The 25,029-nt window shown below is 47.0% G+C and overlaps 1 protein-coding gene across 1 annotated transcript in view; it reads left to right on the plus strand.

Moving 5' to 3' along the window:
- The window catches only part of SLC6A11 (solute carrier family 6 member 11), a 134,002-nt gene that overhangs the window by 3,417 nt on the left and 105,556 nt on the right, over positions 1 to 25,029 (plus strand). The window contains exons 3-5 of the mRNA XM_030307407.1: positions 65 to 205; positions 3,489 to 3,579; positions 24,808 to 24,940. Of these exons, the coding sequence (XP_030163267.1) occupies positions 65 to 205; positions 3,489 to 3,579; positions 24,808 to 24,940 (365 nt within the window). The remainder of the gene's footprint in view (positions 1 to 64; positions 206 to 3,488; positions 3,580 to 24,807; positions 24,941 to 25,029) is intronic.

Genomic DNA, 25,029 nt, shown 5'->3' on the forward strand with positions numbered 1-25,029 from the left:
AAGGCAGCTGAAACTGTTTTAACAAGGTGGTAAGAGACCCACATCACTCCCTTTGTTCTTTCAGGCATTGGCTATGCAACACAGGTGATCGAGGCCCATCTAAACGTGTACTACATCATTATCCTGGCATGGGCCATTTTCTACCTGAGCAACTGCTTCACCACCGAGCTCCCCTGGGCTACCTGTGGGCATGAGTGGAACACAGGTATGGTCCCCAGGGAGGGTCTCTCTGCAGGTCCTGCTGGGGGACCAGGGATTGGGGGTATGCCCTTGTCCTGGACATCAATCCTGGCCTCTTGACATGAGTCCAGATTCCACTGAAACCGGAGATCAGTTCTGCACTGGGTCTGGTTGCCCTGGCTCAGTAATTGGCATGGGTAGAAGAATGGTGATGTTCTTTCCTTGCTTTGCTGAATACAGAGACTGAGCCCTTTGTGGGCAGAGAGGGGTTCAGGCTCTAGTTCCAGCCGGGCCCCTCTGGGTGTCAGATTTTCCTCTGTAAAATGAACGGGTTAGGCTAGATCAAGGGTTGCAAACCATGGGCCTATAGACCAGTTAGGCTTTAACTCAGTGATCAGTGAATTTCAAAAATGTGTTTGGTTGCCAAAATTTAAAAACCAGAAGACCTCGCATGAAAATCCAGATTTCCCGCTTCTCTTGAAAATAAATAAATAAATAAAAGATCTGGCAATAGCAGACCCACATTCTCACAGTCTTGCTTGACAGCAGCTGGGGCTGATAAGCAGTTGTCTTTGGATAAGGCATCTGTCCACAAGTTGGCCACAGTCTCCACTCAGCTCACATTGCTTATTTACTTTCCCAATCTAACCCAGGTAGAAATTTGAATGTACCACTCTCCCACTTCCTTGAATGGATAACTCTTTAGATTACTTTGGATTCTTATGTGCTGTTTGCTTTTCAATTTGTCCATCCTATCAAGATGGTGTCTTAAAATCCAGGGAAAGCAACAACATATTTATTCCCTATCTGTGATGGCTGTGCTCAGAGCAGACATCACTAATTGACTGTAGAACTCTATCCTTTTTGAGCCTAGTCTTGGCCTCAGAACCCTTCTCAGCAGTGCTCCAGGCAGCCACTGCCTTTTGACTGGAATGAACACACATGCTTTAAGCTGTTCACCATCTGTGTTATAACCTGTGGTTAGGTTGTCCTGAAGGGTCATTCATCCTGCAGGCTGAGGTACGGTAAGATTGGGTGGGATGTTGGTTATCAGCATAAGGAACGGGGAGTAGGGAGTAGTAGGTCTAGAAAGTGCTGTGATGTCACTTCCAGTGCTGTGATGACTGCCCTGCTCCCACTGTTGGATTGTGTGGAGGTCTCACTATCTCTCTTTAGGGCACTGGTTCCTAACCTTTCTTTGGGGACTTCATAGAGATGTTTATCAAATTAAAATTCAAGGATATATCCTTGGAGGCCAGCAAGTCCTCCATGATAATTTAACTGTGTGTGTTTATTTTGAGGGCACTCTAAAAATACGCACATGTTCTAGATTATCTGCACAACCACCTTCCACTGAGGACAGTCAGGAGACTTCAGTGCCCAGTGTTGTGCGTGTTTACAGTTTAAGATGGGTTCTTGATAAGTAGGGTGATGGTGGCCAATGGAGGAGAGCACAGAGATTTAATTTGTAAATGGTGCTTTGGTATTCATCAAAGTCCAGTTAGGAATGCCACAAACTGTAAGAATGAAGATACTGCGCAAGTGTGACCAGAGGAAAATGATAGTAGAATTGCTTCTCAAGTAGCCAGTGGAAGAATAGGCAAGCTGAACTCCACAGACCCTGCCTCCTCCCTTTGGCTCCACTCTCCTGTCAGGAAATCCATTTAATGTCACAAAATGGCATTGTCCTACACATACATTTTATGCTATCAGTTTGAATTGTGTTCCGTAGTTGGTATTTAATGTATAAATTTAATTCTGGTTTTATAGTCGTATGAGTACTATAATCACAAGGACTTTATAACTCATTTATTTGTACACAGATGTCATTTTAATAAAAATACCTTGTCAATGTTGGATGTCTGAGAAATTTGTTTACTCTAGGGAAAAAAAAAAGAGATGCACTGTTTTAGAGACTGATCAAAACTAAGGGCTCCCTTCCCTGGAAAAAAGCATGAGGGTTCCTATAATCTCAGGTTTTCAGACTCCTTTCAGGATGTCATGGCCCCCACAGACGCCCCCCCCCCCCCCGCTTTCAGAATATGGTTAGTCCTTGCCAGGAGGAGCAGGAAGAAGGCAGACGATTGGGGGACTTTTCCCCAGCAGACGGCAAACCTTTCTCCCACTGGTTTGCAGCCCCCTTTCTCTCCTAGCATGTGAACACTTGTGTTGTGTAAAAACGTCATGTGTGAGAGGTGCTTCCTGCTCCAGAGGCTACAGATGTAGTTGGAGGGTTTGTACCCATGCGAGGAGAGAGCAGTGCCAGAGCGAAGCAGACCACTGACTCCGTGCTGGGTGCAGGGGCTCCAGAGTGAACAGTGCAGCTGCCCTCGGGGAGTTCACAGTCTGGCGCAGAGCTCTGTAAACAGGGGTGCTGTCAAGAGGTGCAGGTCCCGTGGTGGGAAACAGACCTGGGTGATAATCACGAGATGGGGCACTGGCTGGAGTGGACTCCCAGTTCTGTCCCTAACTGACTTTATAGAGGAGGGAGTGGGTAGGGATATGGGTCCCTTGACTGTTCCTGAACCTTAGATTCTCCTGTTCAAAATTAAAGGGAGTTGGAGAAGGTGGTTCCTTGGAGGGTCTTTACATTCTGCTTTTCTTAGAATTCAGGGGAGGGAGATAGATGAAGTCTCCCTGGAGGAGGGGGTCAATCTGGGCCTTTAAGATCGAACAGTTGGATATTTTTACTGGAAATTCAACTCCCCCTTGGTCATCAAGTTTCATGAAATGAGACATTCAATAAATCCTTTCTTGGATTGACCAATCAAGTGAGGGAATGAGGAAGAAAGCAGAAATTCTTTACACCTACAGGCTCACGCCATTTCAATCCAGTTCCCACATCTTTATGAGGCAGTTGCGATATTAGTGTCTTCCTACGTGAAGGAAAATGGAGTCTCAAATGCATTACCGTCGTAGGGACACTGTGACCGACTCACTCTTTTAGACCCTCCACCCCTGCTGGGGCCACTGGGCAGGACAGATAAATGCCATGGAGAGGGCTTCTGTAGGGAAGTGGAAAAAGGGAAAGGAAATTCGGAACCGTGCAGGAGGAGAGTTTGATAGGGCATTTGGAGTGGAAGTGAGAGAAGGTGTCGTGCCCCCAAACCTTTCCCTCCTGTTCTAATCAGACCAGACCTCTCATTTAAACTGTAAGTGATCGATTTTCCTCCTCGGTGTTCTCTGAGGCATGTTTGCTTAGAGCGGCTAGTTAAAACCACCTGGTTGCACCATCAGCTTTGAATGTTTCCCAAGGTCCAGCCCTTGCAGAGGTTAATCTTCTCTTTCTTGTCTTGTTTCCACTGTAGAGAATTGTGTGGAGTTCCAGAAACTGAACGTGAGCAACCACAGTCATGTGTCCCTGCAGAATGCCACCTCTCCCGTCATGGAGTTTTGGGAGTAAGTGGAAAGTGACTCGTGTCCCTTGGCCTGTGGGGCCTCTGTCCTGGTTCTGCTGAGTTAACATTGCCCCCACCCTTGGAAAAAGTCTGACCCTTTCTTTCTCTGGCTTCGCACTTCCTGGTTTCTGGGGACGTTTGACTGCTTTGGAAGCCAGTGCAGAGATTTTACACGTTTCCTAAAGGAGCAGCTGAGAGGAATGTTTTCTTGTTCTTTGATGGCATGTCAGCATGCCTGGTTGCTTATTAGGTTAGGAAATGCTTGCTAAAAATGATAGTTTAAAAAAAAGGGTTTTAACAAAAGAGGAGACATAGCATGTTTGCTATAAGCTAAGTCAGAAGTGTATTTAGCCTGGAAAGCAGAAGTCTCCAGGGCAGAGAGGGCAGGTTAGCTTTCCTTCAGTACCTGAAGTGTCATGTGCAAAGGAAGCAGGTGAACTTGAATGGATAGAGGTTCTAAAGAGGCAAGTTTAAATGTGCTTAAGGAGAGGTTAGTTTCATAGCACGGTCTGCAAGTACTTCTGAAGGTTGTGAATCACCCAACCCTGAAAGTGTTTACCTGGTGGAGGGTCACTAAGCATTGTTGGGGAGGTGTCTGAATCCACTGACATTACAGGCAAGTAATTATTGAATGGGCATTTCCCCAGAGGTGGGCATTCTTCCTTACATCCCAAAGGGGTCTGTGACCTGGCAGTACAGGGCTGCCACGTATGGTTATAGAAGTCGTGCACTGCACAACCCTAGGGGGACCTCATTCATATTGTGAAATGTGTGCTCCAGAATTGTACAGTGGCCAACCTGCATAAACAGTACACAGCAGCCCTGACTTGGGATCTTCTGAGGTAGAAGGATCACCGTGTTTTGGGTATGGAAGAGATGTTTCCTCTGTGGGTCAGAGGTTGGGCTAATGTTTTCTAGAGACTATTCAATCTGAAAAAAGTATGGCTTTGTTCAGAACATTGCCTACCCTAATGCTGATTATAAGTAGGGTAGAGGGGCAGTGGTTTTATGAGTCATTTTAATTCTCTTCCCAGATACCATTCATCTCCTTCCCTCTCTAGAGGTCATGATGCTGAATTTAGACTTATCATTCTCATGTTTATAGTTGGTGTGTGTGTGTCATACATATATATACACATTCTATATTAATATGTAATTATAAACTTTAATAAGCTTTTTATAAAAATTATAAGCTTCATATAAAATTATAAAATTATAAAAATTTATAAGCTTTATATAAAATTATATATAAACTATTTGTATGTTAGCTATGTATATGCTATATATACATCTCCCAAATAGTACCTAGATCTTTGTGGCATACTTAAAAGTTTTTTATTGATGGTATCCATTACTTTTCTTACAACTTTGTTCTTTGCTCAGTTTTGGTTTTGAGATGTTCCCCTGTTGATACCAGCTTTGGTTCATTTATTTTTTCCTGCTGTATAGTATTTCAATGTATAAAAAGACTACATTGTATTTAGCCAGCTCCTCTTGATGGGCATTTAGACTTTCTCTGGTTTCCCAGTGTTACTAAGAACTCTGAATAAATGTCTTGCCCATGCTTCCCTGTGTGCGTGAAGGAAGGTTTCTAGGCCTGTACCTAAGAGTGGGATTGCTAATGGTAGCGTGCATGTTTATTATCAGTTTTATCAGATAATGTCCAATTGCTTTCTGAAAGGATTGTTCTAATTTACTTTCCAAACAGTAGTGTATGAGAATTCTACTGTTCCATATTCTAGACAGCATTTGGTCTGGTTAATTTTTAAGTTTTGCATCCGACTGTTCTAAATTTGCATTCCTCTAATGACTTGCAAGGTTGAGCACATTTCATGTGTTTTTCCCTATTTGGGTTCCTCATCTGTGAACTTCCCGTTCGTATTCTTTTCTCTTTGGATTGTGTGTCTTTCCTCATGGGTAGGAATTCTTGACACATTCTAGATATTAGTATCTTGACACATTCTAGATATAAATATGCTGCAAATTGCCTTCCCTAGTGTGTGGCTTTTCTTATTTATTTATGGCATTTGGAGTTTTAACTTTATTGAAGTCAAATTTGCCAGTCTGTTCTTTTTGGTTTGCACAGTTGGTATCTTATTTAAGATGTATTTCCCTACCCAAAGTTGGGGGAAAAAATCTTTTATATGTTCTTCTAAAAGTTTTAAAGTTTTGGGGTGCCTGGGTGGCTCACTCGGTTAAGCATCTGACTTCAGCTCAGGTCATGATGTCGCAGCCCGTGAGTTTGAACCCCGCATCAGGCTCTGTGCTGACAGCTCAATGCCTGGAGCCTGCTTCAGATACTGTGTCTCCCTCTCTCTGCCCCTCCCCCGCTCACTCTGTCTCTTAAAAATGAATAAATGTTAAAAATTTTAAAGTTTTAAAGTTTTGTGTTTTCATATTTAAGAATATAATCTACTTGGAATTTTATTTTTGTACATGGCATGATGTAGGAGTTCAGGGCTGTTGTTTTTTAATACAAATTATCAAATTTTCCAGCCATATTTACTGAATTATTCATCTTTTTCCTATGATTTATAATGCTATCTTCCATACATAGTTATCTTAAAAATACAGGTCTACTTTGGGGCTCTTGTTCTGTTCCATTTGTCTCTCTAGCTAATTGTGTGTTAATACTACACCCACATTTTTATTGTAAGCCTGGAGTTGGTAAGACATGTGGGGACTTGTCTTTGTTCTTTTCCAAAATTGCCTACCAAATGAATTTTAGACCCAGTTTGTCAGGTTAAACAACAATAAAGAACAAAATAACTTCGTGGGGATTTTGGTAGGAAGTATATTGAATGATTAGGTTAATTAGAAGAAAATTGATATCTTTGTGTTTGAGCCTCTCGGTCCATGAACATGGTATAGCCCTCCTTTATTAGGTTTTTTTAAAATTCCTGATACAATAGTGTTACTTAAATGTCTACAAAGTAGTGGCATTAGAATACCTGATTAGAAATTCAGGTTCTCCATTCCTCCCCAGACCTACTGAGTCATAGTGTCAAATACAGCATACATAAGACATGTGCTAGAGAGAGGATTACTGTGGTAGGTGGACTGGTGTGGCCTTTCCCAGCCCCATTGGGCTATGATTTCCCAGAGGCATATTACAGAGACTTATTTGTGACCTGCATATTTTGAGGGTCTGTAAAACAGGGTCTCTTTGCTCCCTTAGAGAATCGATCCTGAAACCCCACAATGGAGAAGATCTCTGTGTAACTTACATTGTTTCTCACCATTTATTTCCTTTGTGTCATATATAGAAAACCTCAATCATTTTTGTGTGTGAAATGTGTTTGTTTATTGTCTGTATTCACCAAAAGGTAGTCCTAAAGGAACACCTTGTCTGGCTTTACTTACTACTGCTGGTCTGTGGAAGATCCCCAAGGAATATTTACAGAATGCATAGATGCATGCGAGGAAGACAGGCAGGCAATATTTTCTTGGAAATACTACACGAAAACTCAGAGTGGGTTCTGGCAAGAATTCATCCTGTCACTAAGGTCCCTGGCCAACAGCATCGATTGCTTCCTGGATCCCTTTGCACTATCCATATCATCAACTTATTTGGACACAAAGTGATGGGAGGAGACAGCTAATCTGCATCCTCGTGTGTAACTGAACCTTGTGGCCCTACCGTGTGGCCATTCTAGATAAAGTCCATGGGAGAGAATGAACCCATGGTTCTAGTTTTCTATTAGATTGCATCTGTATCATCTGTTCAGTGTTGAATTCTACATCCTAAAAGTACTCAGATACCTGTGTGACAATCACCTTTTCATAACATGCTTTTGTCAGACAGTTCTTTTATGTATGTATGTATTTATTTTTAATTTTTTAAATGTTCATTTATTTTTGAGAGAGATAGCATGAGCAGGGGAGGGGCAGAGAGAGAGGGAGACACAGAATCGGAAGCAGGATCCAACCTCTGAGCTGTTAGCACAGAGCCTGATGCGAGGCTTGAACTCACGAGCTGTGAGATCATGATCTGAGCCGAAATCGGACGCATAACCAACTGAGCCACCCAGGCGCCCCTGTCAGGTGGTTCTAATTCATCTCTTCCCAGAGATGAGCTTGGAAAGGAGACTCTGTGAGATGTTCATAACATCCTATGAAAAGCCACTGGGGCCACATGCATTTGAGAAGTGTTGAAAACTGTGCCCTTTGGCAAGAACATCTTTTGTCTTTGATTAACTCAAATTGCCAAATGTATTTTCCTGTGGAATCATTTGGAGTCGTTCCTTTCTACCCCCACCCTACCCCCACTCCCTGAATGCTAGCCGTCCATGCAGCACAATTTGACGCATACTTTGCTGGGAGGGAGTTCTTCCTTAAATTCAGCTGACAGTTGACTTCTGGGGCTTTGGATGGAGCATGTCTAATTCCTTGCCAGTGTGACAGCTCTTCAAGTATTGTATCAGTTTCCTCAGAAGCGTTTCTTCTTGGTTCTTTGTCCTGTTTCCCTGTGTGGCTCGCTCACGGGTGCCCCACCTCAGGGTGCTCCTGGTACCTTTCCTTACTGCCTCTGACCTCATTCAGGCCCACACACTGCTTGGTCCAAATAGACTGCCTTGGCTGCCTGCTCGTTCACTCATTCCATAAATGTGTGAGTTCCTGGTATTCATAGGAAGGACACTGCACGTTTGGAGGAGGCAGAAATGTGGGATACAACTCTAGCCCTCTAGAAGCGGAGGTGAGACAAGCCCCTAAACGGCCATAAAATCAGGTACAAGGTGTTACTTCCCTGCACATGACTGGCCATAGCTTCACTTTGACCTTGAGCACCTGGCCCAACCCACCCCCTGTCTTACAGGTTCATTTCCCTTTTCAGGGTACAAGTTATTGGCTTAGCCAGTGAGAAAAGGTTGGGCCCTGGGTCAGTCTTGGACTGTGGCTCAAGCAAGGGGCCTATGGGGCAGGGGCAATTGTCTTTCTCATGTCAGATTTCAAAATTAGGCCGTTCTGGTTTTCTTAGTAACTCATTATGCTTCTGGCATCTGAGCATTATCTAAATATGTTTGCAGTCCTAAATTTTAAGCCTGTGTCCTCTGCTGGGATTGAGTACTGCCAAGAGTGTAACCACCGTCGTGGCATTAGGTGGGCTTTGGTCTGTCTTCACATCAGGCCTTGGATTCCATTAGTCCACGTGTCTCCAGCAAGTCCATATTTGCTGTGTGTACAATTAAAATATCGCTTTTGCGTGGTGTCCATTCAACCAGCATTTGTTGAGCACATACTGTGTGCTGGGCCTGAATTAAGCTCTAAGGGTTTTTCAGTTCTGTATCTTTGTTCAGAAGGATGTGGTCTTATCTTTCTGGTTGTGTCTTCACTGGACAAGGTTTTAAAATTTCATTATTTCTAAATCATGTGGCCACTTGATTTTCCTCTGGACACAAAATTTGGGAGGCAGGGGAGCTGGAGTGAAGCCCTGATTCCTGTGGACCCACGGCCCAGCCCTGCCTCCCTCTCAGACTCCTTCCCCTCCACCATCGCCCTCCTCCACCTGGCTTTCCTTCTGTCCTTTGTATGTACTTGACCCATGCTCAGTCACAGGTCTTTGTTGTTCCCTTTGTTTGGAAGATTCCTCACCAGATCCTTATGTGTCTGACTCCTTCTTACCATGAAATCTTCATGCAGATGTCATTTGGGAAGCCCTCTCTGACCATCCCAGCTATATCAGCACTCAGCCCCTCTCAACCCCATAGCTCTGTTTTATTGTCTACGTAGCCCTTACTGAAATCCCTGCATCTTTGCTTATTTTCTCCCTCACTCCATTAGAATGTAAGCCCCATGCCAGGAAGGGCTGCCCTCGTTTGTTCCCTGTTCTGCCAGCACATTCTAGGTGCTTAACAAATATTAGTTGAGATGGGTGAGTGGAAGGGTGAATAAATGAACAGATGTTTCTTTAAAAAAAATTTTTTTTAACATTTATTGAGAGACACAGACAGAGCATGAGCGGAGGATGGGTCAGGAAGAGAAGGAGATACAGAATCCCAAGCAGGTTCCAGGCTCTGAGCTGTCAGCACAGAGCCCGACGTGGGGCTCGAACTCACAAACCGCGAGATCAAGACCTGAGCGCAAGTCGGACACTTTACCAACTGAGCCACCCAGGCGCCCCTGAACAGATGTTTCTTAACTCCTCAAAGTTCATTGTCCTCATTTGTAAATTGGAAATGATCATGACAACACTCACCTGCAGGGCTGAGATGAGGATTGAATGGGTCCTCCCCTGTCTTGAGCCCGGTGTAGTTTAGACCCTTTGGAAAGGACTGAGTGTAGAAAGAGAATGTTTGTGATTGACTTTCCTATTTGTGAGTTGGAAATTAGTCACATTCCCTGCTTTGCCAGCCTCTCTGGATTTCTGTTGAGGATTAAAGGGGAGAACACATACTAACTTTGATGGGGTGTAAGTGGGGTGCCCAAGTTAGCTCCTGGTACTGAGGCTTGGTGCCCCACTTCGCCCCTGCCTCTACAGGTGTGGATTCATGGCTGATCCTCATGCAGCGTCAGCCTGTGTGTCTGAAGCAGCCATAGTGCCTCCTACTGCAGGTTCAGAAATGCCCCCCGACCCTTCCCTAAGTCAGAACCCAGCACTGCATGGCACCGTCTACTCCTGCTAGTTTGGAGTACTCCACTCCCAGTGTATTACCTCCTTGACATGCACAGTGTAGACTTGAGCGGCAAGTTCTAGAATCCAGTTTAAGTCATCGCTTCCTCTACCAGCCCAGTGCATGACCCCGGGCAGCTTACCCTCCTAAACCTCCATCTGCTTCTCTGAAGATGGGAGGGTCATAGGACCTAACTCTCAGGGTTTTCAGGAGTGTTAGAAGAGATGAGGCCTGTATGCTTTCCGGGTGGCAGGTGTTCAATATGTGGTAGCTAATTTTTACAAGGAAGATGTCATCCACATCTTTGAAAGTCTGCGTGGATTCTTTTAAACATTCTTAGAGAAGTCTCATCAGCCAGGTCTGTATGCCCCTCATGGTGGGCCTGGAGAACTCTCAGTGCATTTTCTTCACCTGGTTGTTCTTTTGACATTTTCTGAGAACCTACTAGGTGTTGGACACCTTATCAGTAGTCAGAAACATGAGGGGGCGGTGCTATCTGTCCCCAAAGAAGCACACAGCTTGGTGGGGGAAGCTGGAAAGTAAAGATGTGATAAAATAAAAGATTTTTTGAAATATAAAGCAACGGATATGTGTAGGATGGTTGCATAGGGCCAAGATGAGGAAGCCTGGGCTTTGGGGAAAGCTTCATGGAGTTGATGAGGCTTAGCTGTGTTTTGAAGGGTAAATAGAAGTTTATGCGTTTGCCAGCGGAGTGATTGAATAGCATGCCAGGTGGAGAAATAGCGTAAGCAAGAACCGAAGCAAGACCTGAAGCTAAATGTTGAGGCTTGTAGACTTTACCTGCCATACTACTGCATGTGGAGCCTGGGGAATGGTGGGGGCGTTGCTGAGGAAGTAGGCAGGAGCCAGAGCATCTGGTCAGTCACAAGTCTTTACTGAGTACCTACTATATGTCAGATAGCATTGTAGGTTCTGGGATACGGTATAAACAGAACAACATACTCTCCTGGTGGAGCTGGCTTCGCAGACAATCAAATACGCAGAAAGTATTAGGTTAAGTCAGGATCGTTCTGCTGAAGAAAAAGCAGGCAGGGAACAAGAGTGTCACAGGACCAAGGAGGGCCTCTTTAAGGAGGTGACATTTGAGCAGGTACCTGAGAGAAGTGAGGGAGGCAACCATGTGGATGTGGGGGATGAGGCCTCGGGCCGAAGGAGTAGCGGGGGCTGTGACCCTACAGCGGGAGAATGTTTGAGGTGTTGGGGGAAGAGCCGGCAGCCAGCAAGGCTGGAGCCGAGTGTGAAGGACCTTGGTGCCTTTCCAAAGGGTTTGAAATCATCCCATGGGCTGCCTCCAAAGGCCCCATCCATGGAATAATAGGAGTAAGACAGATCACCCATGCTGCCAGGTGGACGCAGGAGGCAGGGCTGGGGGGACACTTTCCTGGTCCAAGTGCATGAAATTGAGTTTTCTGCCTGAGAGAGGGCATGTGGGTGGGAAGGGATGGGCAGAAACAGTGTTGTGAGGATGATGGTAACTCTGCTTGGCCAATCTGTGCCCTGAGAAAGTAAGAACACGTCCCTATGATCTGTTAATGCCTCCCAGCTACCCGCTGGCATGCATCCGTGGTGGGCTTTTCCTCATGGGGGCAGGGGGGAGGCTCCAAATTGGCCTGGACTCTCTCACAGCTTTTACACGGCAGTGGAAGCCAACTTAGCAAAAACTCTCAGTGCTTGGGCAGTGTGTCAGCTTTGTCCCCAAAATTCCACTTCTGGAACTTTATCCTACTTGGGTGACCATTCTAGTTATGAACAGCATGCCAATGGCAACATCGTTTGTCATCGTTGGAAAAAAAAAAAGGGACACATGTAAAATGTGATACTGATTAGATACATTGTGGTATCGTCGCAAGAACTGCTAACAAGGAATGAACAGAAAATGTGTTGATATGGAAAAAAATCTCTAAGGTCAAATTAAGTGGAAAAGGCACAGTGCAGAAAGTTGTATATAATACCATAATTGTAAAAATATATGTACATGCCTTGTTTTTGTAGAATATTTCCGGAACCTTACACAGTAAGCTGTTAAACGTGGTGACCCGAGAGTGGGATGGGGGCACACAGGCGTGGAGAAAGAGAGTTTTGTTTGCTTTTTATTTTTTTTGTACTATTTGCGTTAAAAAATTAAAACCAGGAACATGATTATTTCATAATTAAAAAAAATAGGAGCTGAGAGGTTACAGAATACATTGTCATTTATTATAATGATCCCTCCTGAGTGACAAATCTTAATCACAGCCCTGGTAATGACTTACTAGTCATTATTTATTTATCGTATAAACCGTTTTTCTTAACATTATCTCATTTAATTTTTATATCAGCCCCATGAGATAGGCAGAAGAAAAACAATTCTGTTTTCCCGTTGAACAAACATGATCTTGGAGAAGCTGAGGGATTGCCCGGCTCATACACCAGAACTCAAAACTCCTGGGTCTGGCTGTCCCCAAGGCAGCCCTGGTTTCTCCAGAAGGCGCTGCTCTCCAGTGGGGTTGGGAGGGGCTGCCTCCCCCTACAGATGTTTCCTGTGGACCAGAGGAATTCACCTCCTTCTCTGCTCAATCCTCACCACCAGGGAGGCTCCTGGGGGCCTGAGTTAAGGAGAGCAGGGAGGAGATCACCAGCCCCCTTGCAAGGGAGCAGGCCTGGGCCGCCCTTCCTAGCTCTCAGGAGATGCACCAAAGCAAACCCAAACTGGCACTTTGTGTCCTTTTCCTTCTAATTATTTAATATTTAACTGGTTGCAGAAGTAGTGAATGTTGTAAGTGATTCAAACACAACAGCTACATAAATGAGATACATCTGTGCATCAGATATACATAATTTATAAATATGTGTTTTAGTCCATTTGGGCTGCTATAACAAACATACCACAGATTGGGTGGCTTCTACAACAATTTATTTCTCACAGTTCTGGAGGCTGGAGGTCCAAGATCAAGGTGCCGGTAGATCTGGTGTGTCGTGAAAGCTCATTCCTGGTTCATAGGTGGCCATCTTCTCGCTGTGCCTTCACGTGGTGGAAGGGGCAAGAGAACTCTCTGGCCACTCGTCCCGTTGGGAGGGCTCTACCCTCATGGCCTAATCACCTCCCAAAGGCCCTACCTCCTAATACCATCACCCTGGGGGTTAGGGTTTAACATATAATTTGGGGCGACACAAATTTTGAGGCTGTTGTTAACAATTCAGAATCTCTTCCTGTCAGTATTTCCCTATGCATTTAGCTCCATTCTTACCTTTCTTTTTGCTCTGTGTGTTGAAGAAAAGAAATTCCCAGGTTCAGGAATTTAATTCTGTAAAGGTCAGCTCCCTTTTACAGAAGTGGGTTCTCCAGTGGACACTCGATTTCCTTATTGGAAAAGTAGTCCATGTTTTTTTGCAGAAGATGTAGGAAGCATGTTTAAGTAAATAAAGGAAAAAAACAGCACACACAATAGCATTCCAATGTCCACAGTGCTGAAGCTGAGAGGGGTTACGTGTCAAAGCCCACTGTTGTGGCTTCCTTGTTTCCTCTAGATCTAGCCTGGTAACCACCCTCGAAGTCAGACCCAGGCCCCCGCTTTCAAGAAGCAGCATGCAGCACCTGTCCCCCACTGACAGTGATAGAGCCCCAAGGTGACGCTCCTGCTCTGCCCCCCCCCCAGTGGTAAGCTATCTGCCCTCAGTTGTCAGCACTGGGGTGCCCGCTCACCCAGAGCCCCTGCCCCAAGAAGGAGCGGTTAACCCTTCTTCTGCTGATGCAGTCTGAATACACCACTGAGCTGAGAGTAGAAGCACTGCTTGTACGCAGAATTACTGAAATGCTCTTTAAAAGAATGGTGATGCGGTATGGGGATGCAGAGACCTGGGCTTTGGGGCCCCAGGACAAGAATTTGAACCCTGTGGCTTCCACTTATGAGCTGTGTGTTCGTTACTTACACCTCCCGGCAACTCACTTTCTTTGCCCGCAGAATGGGAGGCGGAGGAGGAGTAATTCAGCTTATTAGGAAGTGCTGAAGAGCTATGATCTATTATCTTTTGTTCATTGGTGGAGTAAAGATATTTGTATATAGAATCAGCCACGAGTGTGTTTGTATTCACACACAAAAAAATGGTGGATGACTTACACTAAATAATGAGAGGTAGCAATTTAGTGAACCACAGGGCTTTGTCTGAGGTTTCTTTTATGTCTTGATGGTGCAGCAGGGGAAGGGGAAGCCCTGGCACTGTGCCCTGGCCCGGAGCATGCCCTCCAGCCACGCTTTTTCAATTCCAACCACCCACCCAGGGGATAAATGATGTAAAATCACTGTGGGGGTCCTCATCCCACACAGGGGATTCTGAGGCAGAGAGAGGTTAAGGGACTTGTCCAAATTGCCTCTCTTGTCAAGCCAGAGCCAGAACTGGGCTGAGAGAAGGACTCTCCACCCCACCCGCGTCCCTTTGCCCCTTCGCCCTTCCATGCTCCTCTTGCCTGTGTCTGAAATGCGGGCAGCTGCCTGTTTTATCCCATGGCAGAATCTGACCAGCATGTCCCTTCTCTTTGCAGGCTGCTGGACCTAGGTCCTTGAAGGAAGAGTTTTTTAGCAGATTGGGGAGAACATAATCGATGGAAGGAAGGAGAAATGAATGGGAATGGGTGAAGAGAAGGCTCTGGTGCCCAGCAAAAACAAAACAAAAGCACCTGTTGGGTTATGTCTTTGCTGGATTTCAAGAGGTGCCTTTAGGAAAATGGTTGAATCTTGATTTTGAAAGAATATTGTTGTTTTCAGCTGAGCCAGATGGTGCTTGTGACACTCAAAGACTCTGATCCACTGTGATGACAGATGTAAATTGATGCTGGCCTCCTGGTGTATAGCTTATGGCCCTGTAGCTGGTGGCACAGGTGTTAATGAATGACTTTAATTCAGGCTCAGGCACAGAATAATGCATAAGGGGCTGTTACCAAATTTCAGTGCATTAACTCTATTCTGGGTGATTTTTTTATGTTTATTTTTTGAGAGAGAGAGCGAGCGAGCAGGGGAGGGGCAGATAGAGAGAGGGAGACGCAGAATCCAAAGCAGGCTCCAGGCTCTGAGCTGTCAGCACAGAGCCCCCTGTGGGGCTCGAACCCACAAACTGTGAGCTCATGACCTGAGCTGAAGTTGGACGTTTAACCAACTGAGCCACCCAGGCATCCCTAGTCCAGATGATATTTAATGAAACCACAAGAAAGTATATGAAACTGTCAAGATGCCTGACACACATGTATCCTCACGTCTGCTCTAGACTGATGCTGGTAGACATCTTGATGGGGAAGAAGCACCAAAGCTGGGGAACCTGACCCTCCCACTTACTGGTGGGGTCCCTGGGCATGTGACTCGGAACCTCTGTTCCCTCGTTGGTGAAATGGTGTACCTGTCCCACCCTTCAAGGTGCTGTCAGTGTGAAGGGACAGTGGTGCATTGTGAGTAGCTGACCAATGGTAGCTCCTCTCACTTCTGCGTCCAGCCTGCACCCCTTCCCGGTTGGTAAGGTGACATTCAAAGGATGGAGGTCTCCTGGTGATAGACACCAGAGCTGGGAGTAGACCCCTCCTCCCCACTCTGGAGCTCCTTGTCCAGGGCTTTTCCAAATGGCACGTGTGCCTCTCCTGCGTGCTGTCCCTCCTTGGCAGACAGTAGCTCTTTGCTAGCCTTGGCACAGAACGTCTCAGAGGCACGAGGGGTGGCAAAGATGGACAGACTTCATCAGAGCTTTTGGTGGCTGGTGATGCAGAGGTGTGGTACTGTGAGGGCCCGTGGGGTGGGACTGGAAAGGCTTGGGCAGCACTTTTGGGCCATGCTGAGTCCTGGTGAGGAGGAGAAAGGGTCAGGAATTGGAGGGTCCTGGGACCCCAGCTGTGGGTGGTGAGATCCTCTCTGCTGCGTGGGACCTAGGTAATACACATGAGGATGTGCTATGTTACAAACCAGCGGGTTCCCCAAAGCCATGGCAGCCTCTCTGTTGCTTGGCCTGCCCCTTCTGCACTTTGCCTCCTGACCTGCAGTACCTCTGTTCACGTCTCCCCATGAGGCACAAGTTTTAGGGCTCTTCCCTGAGTTTTGATGCCATAAGAGTCCCTTCTTCTAGACTCATGCTCCTCACTGCCTCTTACTTTCCTGGATCTCACCCTCCAGCCAGGGGGGCACTGGAACAGAAAACTGGGGCGCAAGCCCCGTCTGTGACCCAAGGCAAGCTCAGTAATACATGGAGCTTCAGTTTCCCCTGAACAATGGGAGCAAAACAGGACTAACAGACGCAAGAGTGCCAGTGTGCTGTTCCTAAGTGTGTGTTCTGCGTAATGCCCTCGAGGAAGTATTGCTTTGGAAAGGCAGAAACATGGCACAGTACACTTCTTACTAACAACTTTAAAAAAAATTTTCTTTAAATGTTTATTTTTGAGAGAGACAGAGAAACAGTGTGAGCAGGGGAGGGGCAGAGAGAAAGAGAGACTCAGAATCTGAAGCAGGCTCCAGGCTCTGAGCTGTCAGCACAGAGCTCGATGAGGGGCTCGAACTCATGAACCACGAGATCATGACCTGAGCCAAAGTCGGCCACTTAATTGACTGAGCCACCCAGGCGCCCCCCTTCCTGACAACTTCTTAGTAACTGGGTTACAGTTTACATTCCATAAAGTGCTCCCCTTGTAGGTGCGCAAGTCAGTGATTTTGAATCACTGCCGATCGTGACATCATCACAATACAGGTTTGGAACATCTCCAACACGTCATAAGGGCTCTCAGTACCCATTTACACTTCATCTCTCCTCCAGCCTGCAGGCAACCACTCCTCCACTTTCTGTCTCCCTAAATTTGCCTAGTTGGGACTTGGCATATAAATGGAGTCATGCAAGGTCTCACTAACTTCCTTCATTTAGCATGTTTTCAAGGCTCACCCATGTTATCACATGTATCACTTCGTCATAAATAACATTCTTTGTGGCTAAATAACATTCCGTTGTATGGATACACCACCTTTTGTTGGTCAGTTAATGGACATTTGGGTGCTTTTCCGTTTTTGGCTATTAGGAATAACCTAGGGGTGGAATCTCTGAGTTGAATGTTTTTAACAGCTTTTTAAGAAACTGTCAAACCGTTTTCCATTGTGGCTAAACCATTTTTGCATTTCCACCAAAAATATATGATGTTCCATTTCTCCACATCCTAGGGGACACTTGTTATTTTGATTACTGCCATCCTGGTAGGTGTACCCAAGTGGATATGAAACAGTATCTCATTGTGGTTTTAGTTTGGCTTTAATGGGGAATACTTCTGAATAAATTTGGGAAACATTGGGTTAATCAGAGTATAAAAGTATCTTTACTGCAGGACTCCTTAGAACCTTTAATATTCTGATGATCATTGAGATTCTCAAAGGAGGGCTACAGTGTACTTCGTTTTCTCCACTGAGGTCCTGGTGAGAACTCTTGAGTGTCTGGAAGGATTGCTGTTCTTTGGAAAGCCTAGGACAGGGTTCTAGAGACCACTGGCCAAACCCCGTCTCCTGCCTGTTTTTGTAAATAAAGTTTTGTGGAAGACAGCCACACTTGTTTATAAATTGTGTATGGCTGCTTTCACACTGCAAAGATAGATAGTTGGGACAGTGACCATATGGCTTGCAGACCCTAAAATATTTACACACTGGCCCTTTAAAGAAGGTTTGTTGACCCCTGATCTAGGAGTGCCTGGTGCACAGTAGATGCTCGCTTAACCTTTAGATGAAAGGATGGACTAACCCTTATGATATGGGTAGGGACCAAGAATACACTTTGTGAGGCTTTGTGTTGTTTGAGCTGGTGCTTAAAGGACAGGTAGAATTTTTACAGCTTGGGAGAATGAGGAAGAATGAGGAAGAATTCCTTACAGGAATGAATCCTGTAAGGTGGAGAAGTCAAGGTGTGCTTGGGGGCTGATGGGGACTTCCTCATGGCCTAGGGGGATTTCTGCAGTAACGGAAGAAATTGGAGCAGTAGCTCCTGACTCCTCGTGCCAACCTAGGTCATTCTGTAAATGACACAGTTCTGTTCCATCTTCCCCATGACCAGACAGTGGCTCCAAGCTCTGCCTCTGAAGTCGAACAGGTGAGGCTTCGGATTCTGCCTCAGCCTTCCTGGGCATATTAATTTCCCTAAGCCACACTTTTCCCACTTGTAAAATGGGAACAACTGTTGTCTTTACCTTGGGAGTGAGCATGAGGAAATCCAGGCTATCATGGTCCTTGTTATTTTCTTCATACTCCTGGGTAGTAAGCTCTCCGACAACCTGAGGGGGTGCTCTCTCAGGGCACCCCTGCTTCACTCATCGTTGTGGCTTTAGTCCTTAGAGTACGCAGCATGGAGTTAGCACCTGATAACTATCTGCTGGAAGATGGCATGATGCAGAGGCCTCAGTTGCTTGACAAGGAGGGTCCTTGCCCTGTGCCTCCAGCGGCATTTAGGATCTCTGCTGGGGCTCATAGGAGCAAGTCAGAGCTGGGGGCCTGCACTTCTTTCTTCCCAGAGAAGTGAGAGCAGAACCCCAAAGGCAGAGAAACTCTGGAGGGGGCAGGGAAGGCACATTAGTTTTGGTGATGGGCCCTTTTTTGTTTGTTTGTTGCTTGGGGAGACCAGAAAGGAAGACCAGCAAGGCTATTTATAGCCCAGCCCCTCAGCGCCAGTTTTTAGGGCGGTCTGTGCGTCCCTGGCAACACTTACTCCGTGGCAGGTTAAAGAAAGGTGATGTGTTTGCCGGCTCCGTGCTGGACATCAAGATGAGGCCTCTCCGGCCGGCCAGCCACGCTGGGAGCTGTTCCCACATGGCCTCTCCCAGGCTCTCTGCCGGTGAAGGAGAGGGGCCTGGCTGCCTGCTCCTTCTCCGCTTTCTGGGGTCAGACCATGCCTGGCTCTGCAAGCTAGGGAAGCCCCAGGTGTGAGGCTGTTTCCTCCTCTCCAGACTCAGCCTCTCTGTGTATGAGACGCTGAGATGGAAATGAGGGTGATGTCTGGAGACTGGATTTGGGAACCCAGCCATTTTCCCTCAGACTGTGAAGGATGGGGGAGAAGCCTTGAGTGAGAGGCATCCTTTTGCTGGGGTCCATTTCTGGCGGGGCAGCAGTGGGGGAAAGGGTGTGGGCACCGGAAGAACCTGGTTTCAAGTCCTAATCTGGGTAAGTTCCTTTACCTCACTTGGCCTCAGTTTCCCCACCCATAAAATGGGTCTAATAATACCCTCACAGTGAACTGAATGTAATGAGCTATACAGCTTTCATGTGGCACCTGCCATAGTCCCCTCTGCTTCCAGCTCCTTCCAATTCTCTCCTGGCAGTCTCTTAATAACGACAGTTTGTGGGCGCCTGGGTGGCTCAGTGGGTTGAGTGCCAGACTTCGGCTCAGGTCGTGATCTCATGGTTCCTGAGTTCGAGCCCTGCATCTGTTGTCAGCGCAGAGCCCACTTTGGATCCTCTGTCCCCTCTGTCTGCCCCTCCCCTGCTCACGGGCATGTGCTTGCTGTCACTCTCTCAAAAATAAAAAAATAAAAAAATAATAAGGATGGTTTCCTTCCAAACTGGCCTCTTGATTTCCCCAACACATTCACCCCATTATAAGTAAAACAGCTCTTGTGTTCTGTGTGGCCCTTCAAGCTACCACAGTCTCTGACCCATAAGAGCCAAACTCACCAGGGCCCCACCAGCATCCCACTGCATGTCTGCTCCTCACTCACAGCTGCCTGAAGTCTGCCCCACGAGGATCTGTTCTCCCTGCCTCACTCCCACCTTCTGGTCCCAAATCCCCTGACACCCTCCGTCTTGCCAGGCTGCCCTGCAGCACGTGGCAGGTGGACTGCTTCCCCTTCTGGAATGTCCTCCGCCTCCAGGGATGCCGGCTTCCCCTGTTGCTCCCTGCTTTTCTGCTCACACTTGTCTCCCTCCTGCAAGGGCTCCTCCCTTCCTCTCCTGTCCTGTAAATGTTGGGGTTCTGGAGGCTCTGTGCACGTCCTCCCCCTGCCTCCTCCTCCTCCTCCAGCTCTCCCAAGGGAGCCTCATGTGCTCCCAGAACACCCTGATGGCTCAGGTCTGAATCTCCTCCTTGTGTCTCTTTTCTGAGCTTTACACCCAGAGACCCAGTTGCCTCTGGGCATTGCAGCTTCCTAGGTGTCCCACAGGCACCTCAAAATCATCTTGTCTAAAAGATTGATTCTTCACCTCTTCCTCCTCCAACCTTCTTGACAATTCACTCCTGCTCAGCTAATGCCCGCCATCCATCCAAGTATGAAGCTGGGTGTCACTTGGAAACCCCCTCTTCCCTCCTACCTGCCACCCCCAGCAGTCACCTTGTTCCTGTGCTTTTTTCAAGCCCACTTGTTCTCCTCTAGGGCCATTCCCCTACCTTGGTCCAGACCCTCACCAATTACTATGCAAACTAAGGCAGCCCTGCCCCATTCCACCCTTACTGCCCATTCTTCCCACTGCAGCCAAAGAGAGTCTTCCAGAATATGTATCTGATAGGGTCTCAGTCCTATTTAAGATTCAATGAGGCTCCTGTTGCCCTCAGGATGAAGACCTAGCCCCTCAGCAAGGCTCATAGTCCAGCTCTGTCCTCATCCCACTTCTCACCCTGGCTTCTGCCGCGCTTACCCAACGTGCCATGCCTTTCCCTGGTCTCACTGAACTTTTGTTCCAGCCTTTTGCACCTGGTGGCCTTTCTGCCCCAAGTGCTCCCCGCCCTTCTTTGCTGACTCCCTCCTACCCTCCAGGATCTCCTGGCTCACTCTGATCTCCACATCCTGGTATTGGCCAAATCCCCGATGATGGTCCCAATGATTTCTCTGTCTTGATCCTTTCTATGTCCAGTTCTATTTTCTTGTCTGCTTTCCCCATTAGAACATGAGCTCTTTCTGGACCACCGGTGTAACACTGGCACACTAAAGACATCTTACTAAGTGCTACTTGAATAAATTAATAAATTATGAAGGACATGTGCTGCGTACTACCTTTATGTTATATGCAAAAACACGTAAGATAGCTTTGGAGCATGCGTTTAATGACAGCTTTCATTAATGAAGAAGAGAAGAAGGCAATGATTTTAGTGTTACAGGGGAATCTCAGAGCTAGCATTGAGGCTGGAAGTGCGGGCTTTGGAGCCAGGATCCCTAGGTTCAAATCCCAGCTTTGTTGCTTGCTCCTGGTATGACTTTGGGTGAGTTACTGAACCGCTCACACCTCAGTTTCCCCATCTTTGAAATGATGGTGATTCTCTTTACCTCAAGGATTGTTGGGAGGGTTAAATGATGCTTGGAAACCTGTCAAAGGGAGGTATTGTCATTCCCATTTTACAGATGAGGAAGCTGAGACTCAGAGAAGCGATGTCCCTTCCCCAAGGTCATACAGCTGGTAAGGAACAGCGCCCAGTTTGAACCCAGTCCATCTCTACAGGTGCCAGGGGCTGGAGAAGCAGAGGCACCACACTGCCAAGCTCTGGGTAGCTATCTCCAGAACTATTCTACACGTGTGGTCTGAAAAAAGATACCTCGTGAAGGACCTGCTCCCATGCCTGGCTCATAGTAGGTGTTCAGAATAACTTGAGTAAATGCCTCCAAAGAGTTCTGTTTAGTCTTCAACATTTCCCGCTCCCTGGACAGTGTCAGGAGGTCTGTTCCTTGGTCCCCTTTTTTTTTTGCCAGGGTGTTGGCAGCAAACTCTTCCTTATTCAGACCTTTCTCCTCTCCAGCACTTCATGGGGAGGGTCATTAAGAAAGCTTTTTCCCAGGAAGAGCTGTGCCTTCTCCAAGTCTCCGGAGTTGAGTGCCCCAGCCCCTGGGCTCTCAAAGGCTGCCCTTGTGGGTTTCAAAACAACCCACAGCCCTGCAGGCTGAGAACCTGGCCCCTGAGCCTTCTATCTTTAGAAACCCGAGGTCCATTGCTAGTTAGAGTCAGTGCTGGTAAAACCTAAAGAAAATAGTTTGAGGATGTTTTCAAATAGTGTCTGGTGAAACAAAAGAGCAATTCATCCTGCGTAGCTTTTAGTAATCTGCTTCCCATTCTGGGAATTAGATTGTTCAATTAAGCGAGAGGGCGCCGAAGCAGGCTGCATGACTCAAAAGTTTGCGGCATCCAAAATGTGGAAGAGAGGGGACCTGAGCCAGCTCCCTCCTGGCTGCTCTGCCCCCTCTGCCGTCCCTCTGTCCCCATGCCGTTTCCAGTTTTCAAGTCCCAGTTCAGAAAACAACTACATCAACAAGAAGGCATATGTGTATGTGCACCCCTGCTAGCTGGGGACCTCATGTAAGTGCTTCTTTAATGAAAAATTCACAGCCTGGAGTGGAATGGGAAAAGCACACCATCTGCACTGGCCCACTTTCTCTCCTGAGCGGGCTTATTTCTTCTTGAATGAGAAGGAATGCCCACCTCATGGGCATTCAGGATGCTGTTGGGGGCAGTTTGTAAGGTGGTAGATATATGTAGGCTACGAGACTCTTAATCGAGAAACAAGGTCCTTGATGAACACTCTGAGGTTCCCTGCAGAATTTTGAGAGTGAGTGGGTGCATCACGGTATTTTGGGGGAGGAGAAAGTCCAGTCCTTCAGGAGCTTCTCAAAGGATATCAGACCCCATCTCTAGGTCCTCTTCAAAAATACTATTCAGGTGGGGTTTGTAGGTTATTCCTTCGTTGTCAGGAAACTCTACTTCTGTGGTGCTGAGGCCTTCCCATGCATAAGCAATCCTTGGACGGGTGTGGCAAAATGCAGCTTCGGGGGAGTCGTTCGGCAAAGATCTGGACTCAGTAGGTCTGGGACGAGATGCAGGAATTTTTTTTATTTTTAGCAAGCACTCCACAAGGACCGTGCTCTGAGGCCCACTATTCTGTTATGATAATAGATACTCTTGAAGGTTTCATTTAATGGCCTGTAGTTTTTAACGGAATTAAAGCCAGAGACTACTAAGCATAAGAAACAAAATTTTAAAAAAAATTGCTGTTACAATGATGTGGCTATCTTCTTCCTTAAAAACTTGGACTTTTTTTTTTTTTCTTTGGTCCAACTTATACTTGTAGAGGGCAAAAGCCATACATGCTTTTGTTTTAATTCACAGTTTTAATATAGTGCCTGGTCCATAGTAGGTGCTCAGTAAATGTGTATTTAAGTGGATGTTCGCACTTCTAGCGATAGGTCTGAAAGCTGGTTTACTTTCAAATAAATCCACACAGCCCAATTTTGTTTGAGGGCCTGCCTGATTTCTCCAGCAGGGGTTGGGGCTGGAGGGAGCCTGTAGACCAGTGCTAATTGGTGTCATTGAGTAATTAATGCAGAATCAGGCCCTGAGCAGATTCCCAGGGAGACAGACACTGAGGGAGGCTTTCATGCTTGGTGGGATGGGAGCTGCTTGCTCAAAGGATGTTCCCAGAGCGCTGAGACGACTGGCGTGGTCCGACGGGGGTGGTTTGGCAGCCAGAATGGGGTTCGTGGAGCGAGTTTGGAGGGGGTTTGTGTTAGTGCCACAGTTCTGCACAATATGGAGCGTGGCGAGTTTGACTTTAAAGAAACACAAACCCCAGGCGTAGGCTCTGGGAGCCAGGCCTGTGTCAACCCTGAAGGATTGATGGGTTCGAGGCATTGACTGTGGCTCGAGGTATTGACTCAGTGTAGCCCGGGGTCCTCCCCCTCCTGTGGCCTGGGCCTTCTGGGACATCCCTACTCTTGGCCTGCTATTCAAGGCTCCCAGGGATGCATCTCTGTTTACCTTTTCTGCGATTCCCTTATGACTCCTATGTTCCAGCATTCCCCAAGTATTCCATACTCTGTTTTCTGGCTTTTGCTTGTGCTATTCCCTCCATCTAAAACAATTTTAAGTCCCTTTCTCTCCTGGCTGAATCCCATCATCCTTCATGGTTTAGCTCAAATATCACTTCTTCCAGACTGCTTTCCCTAACCCCATGTATCAGTCAGGATTGGCTGGGTTTTGCTGCAATAACAAACATCTCCAAAGATCTCAGTAGCTTAAGGCTGCAAAGTTGCTTTCTTGCTCACACAACATCTTTGACAGAGGGTAGCAGGAGGGCTCATGTGTAGTCACTCAGGAAGTCAGGCTCCTAGGGGCTCCATCTTGACACATACTCTGTCATCACAGCAATAGTAGGAGAAGGCAACATGGTGAATCACCTCACCTGGCTCTGCAAGTGACATGGGTGCTATTGGCGAAAGCAAGTTCATTCGCTGCTGTTTAGTTCAGCAAGCCAGGGTTGTATAATTGCTCCCACTGAAATTCCCCACCTGGAATGTGTATGGACAGTCCTTCAGTCTCCTGGCAGTCGTCAGGTGGGCTAGATGCTTCTCAGTCTTTCCAGAACCCCTCTACTTCTTCCATTTTAGCCCTTGCCTCACTTACTGTAAACCATTCCTAACTGGCCTGTCTTTCCCCAATGAGTGAATCCACAAAGACAGAGGGCTGGGTCTTGTTAATCGCTGGGGTCCCAGCCCTGGGTTTGGCTCGGAGGAGATGCTTGGCAAATGGTGGTAGGGGAGGCAGGTGAATGATTGGGTGGCCCATTCCTGCTTCCCTATAGCACTAGTTTTGCCCCGGGTGGGGTCAGGGTGGGTCTCCAGCCCCTGTGACTCTCCCCTCTCCCCTCCACAGGCGCCGGGTCCTGGCCATCTCAGGTGGGATCGAGCACATTGGTAACCTCCGTTGGGAGCTGGCCTTGTGTCTCCTGGCAGCCTGGACCATCTGCTACTTCTGCATCTGGAAGGGGACCAAGTCCACAGGAAAGGTAAGAGGTGCATCTTCAAGCAACTAGCCACCAGCAGGGGAGGACATGAGCTGTCCTTGGATAAGATCACAGGTGACCCGGAGAGTACC

The sequence above is a fragment of the Lynx canadensis genome, chromosome A2, assembly GCF_007474595.2.
Source record: "Lynx canadensis isolate LIC74 chromosome A2, mLynCan4.pri.v2, whole genome shotgun sequence".
Lineage (NCBI taxonomy): Eukaryota > Metazoa > Chordata > Mammalia > Carnivora > Felidae > Lynx > Lynx canadensis.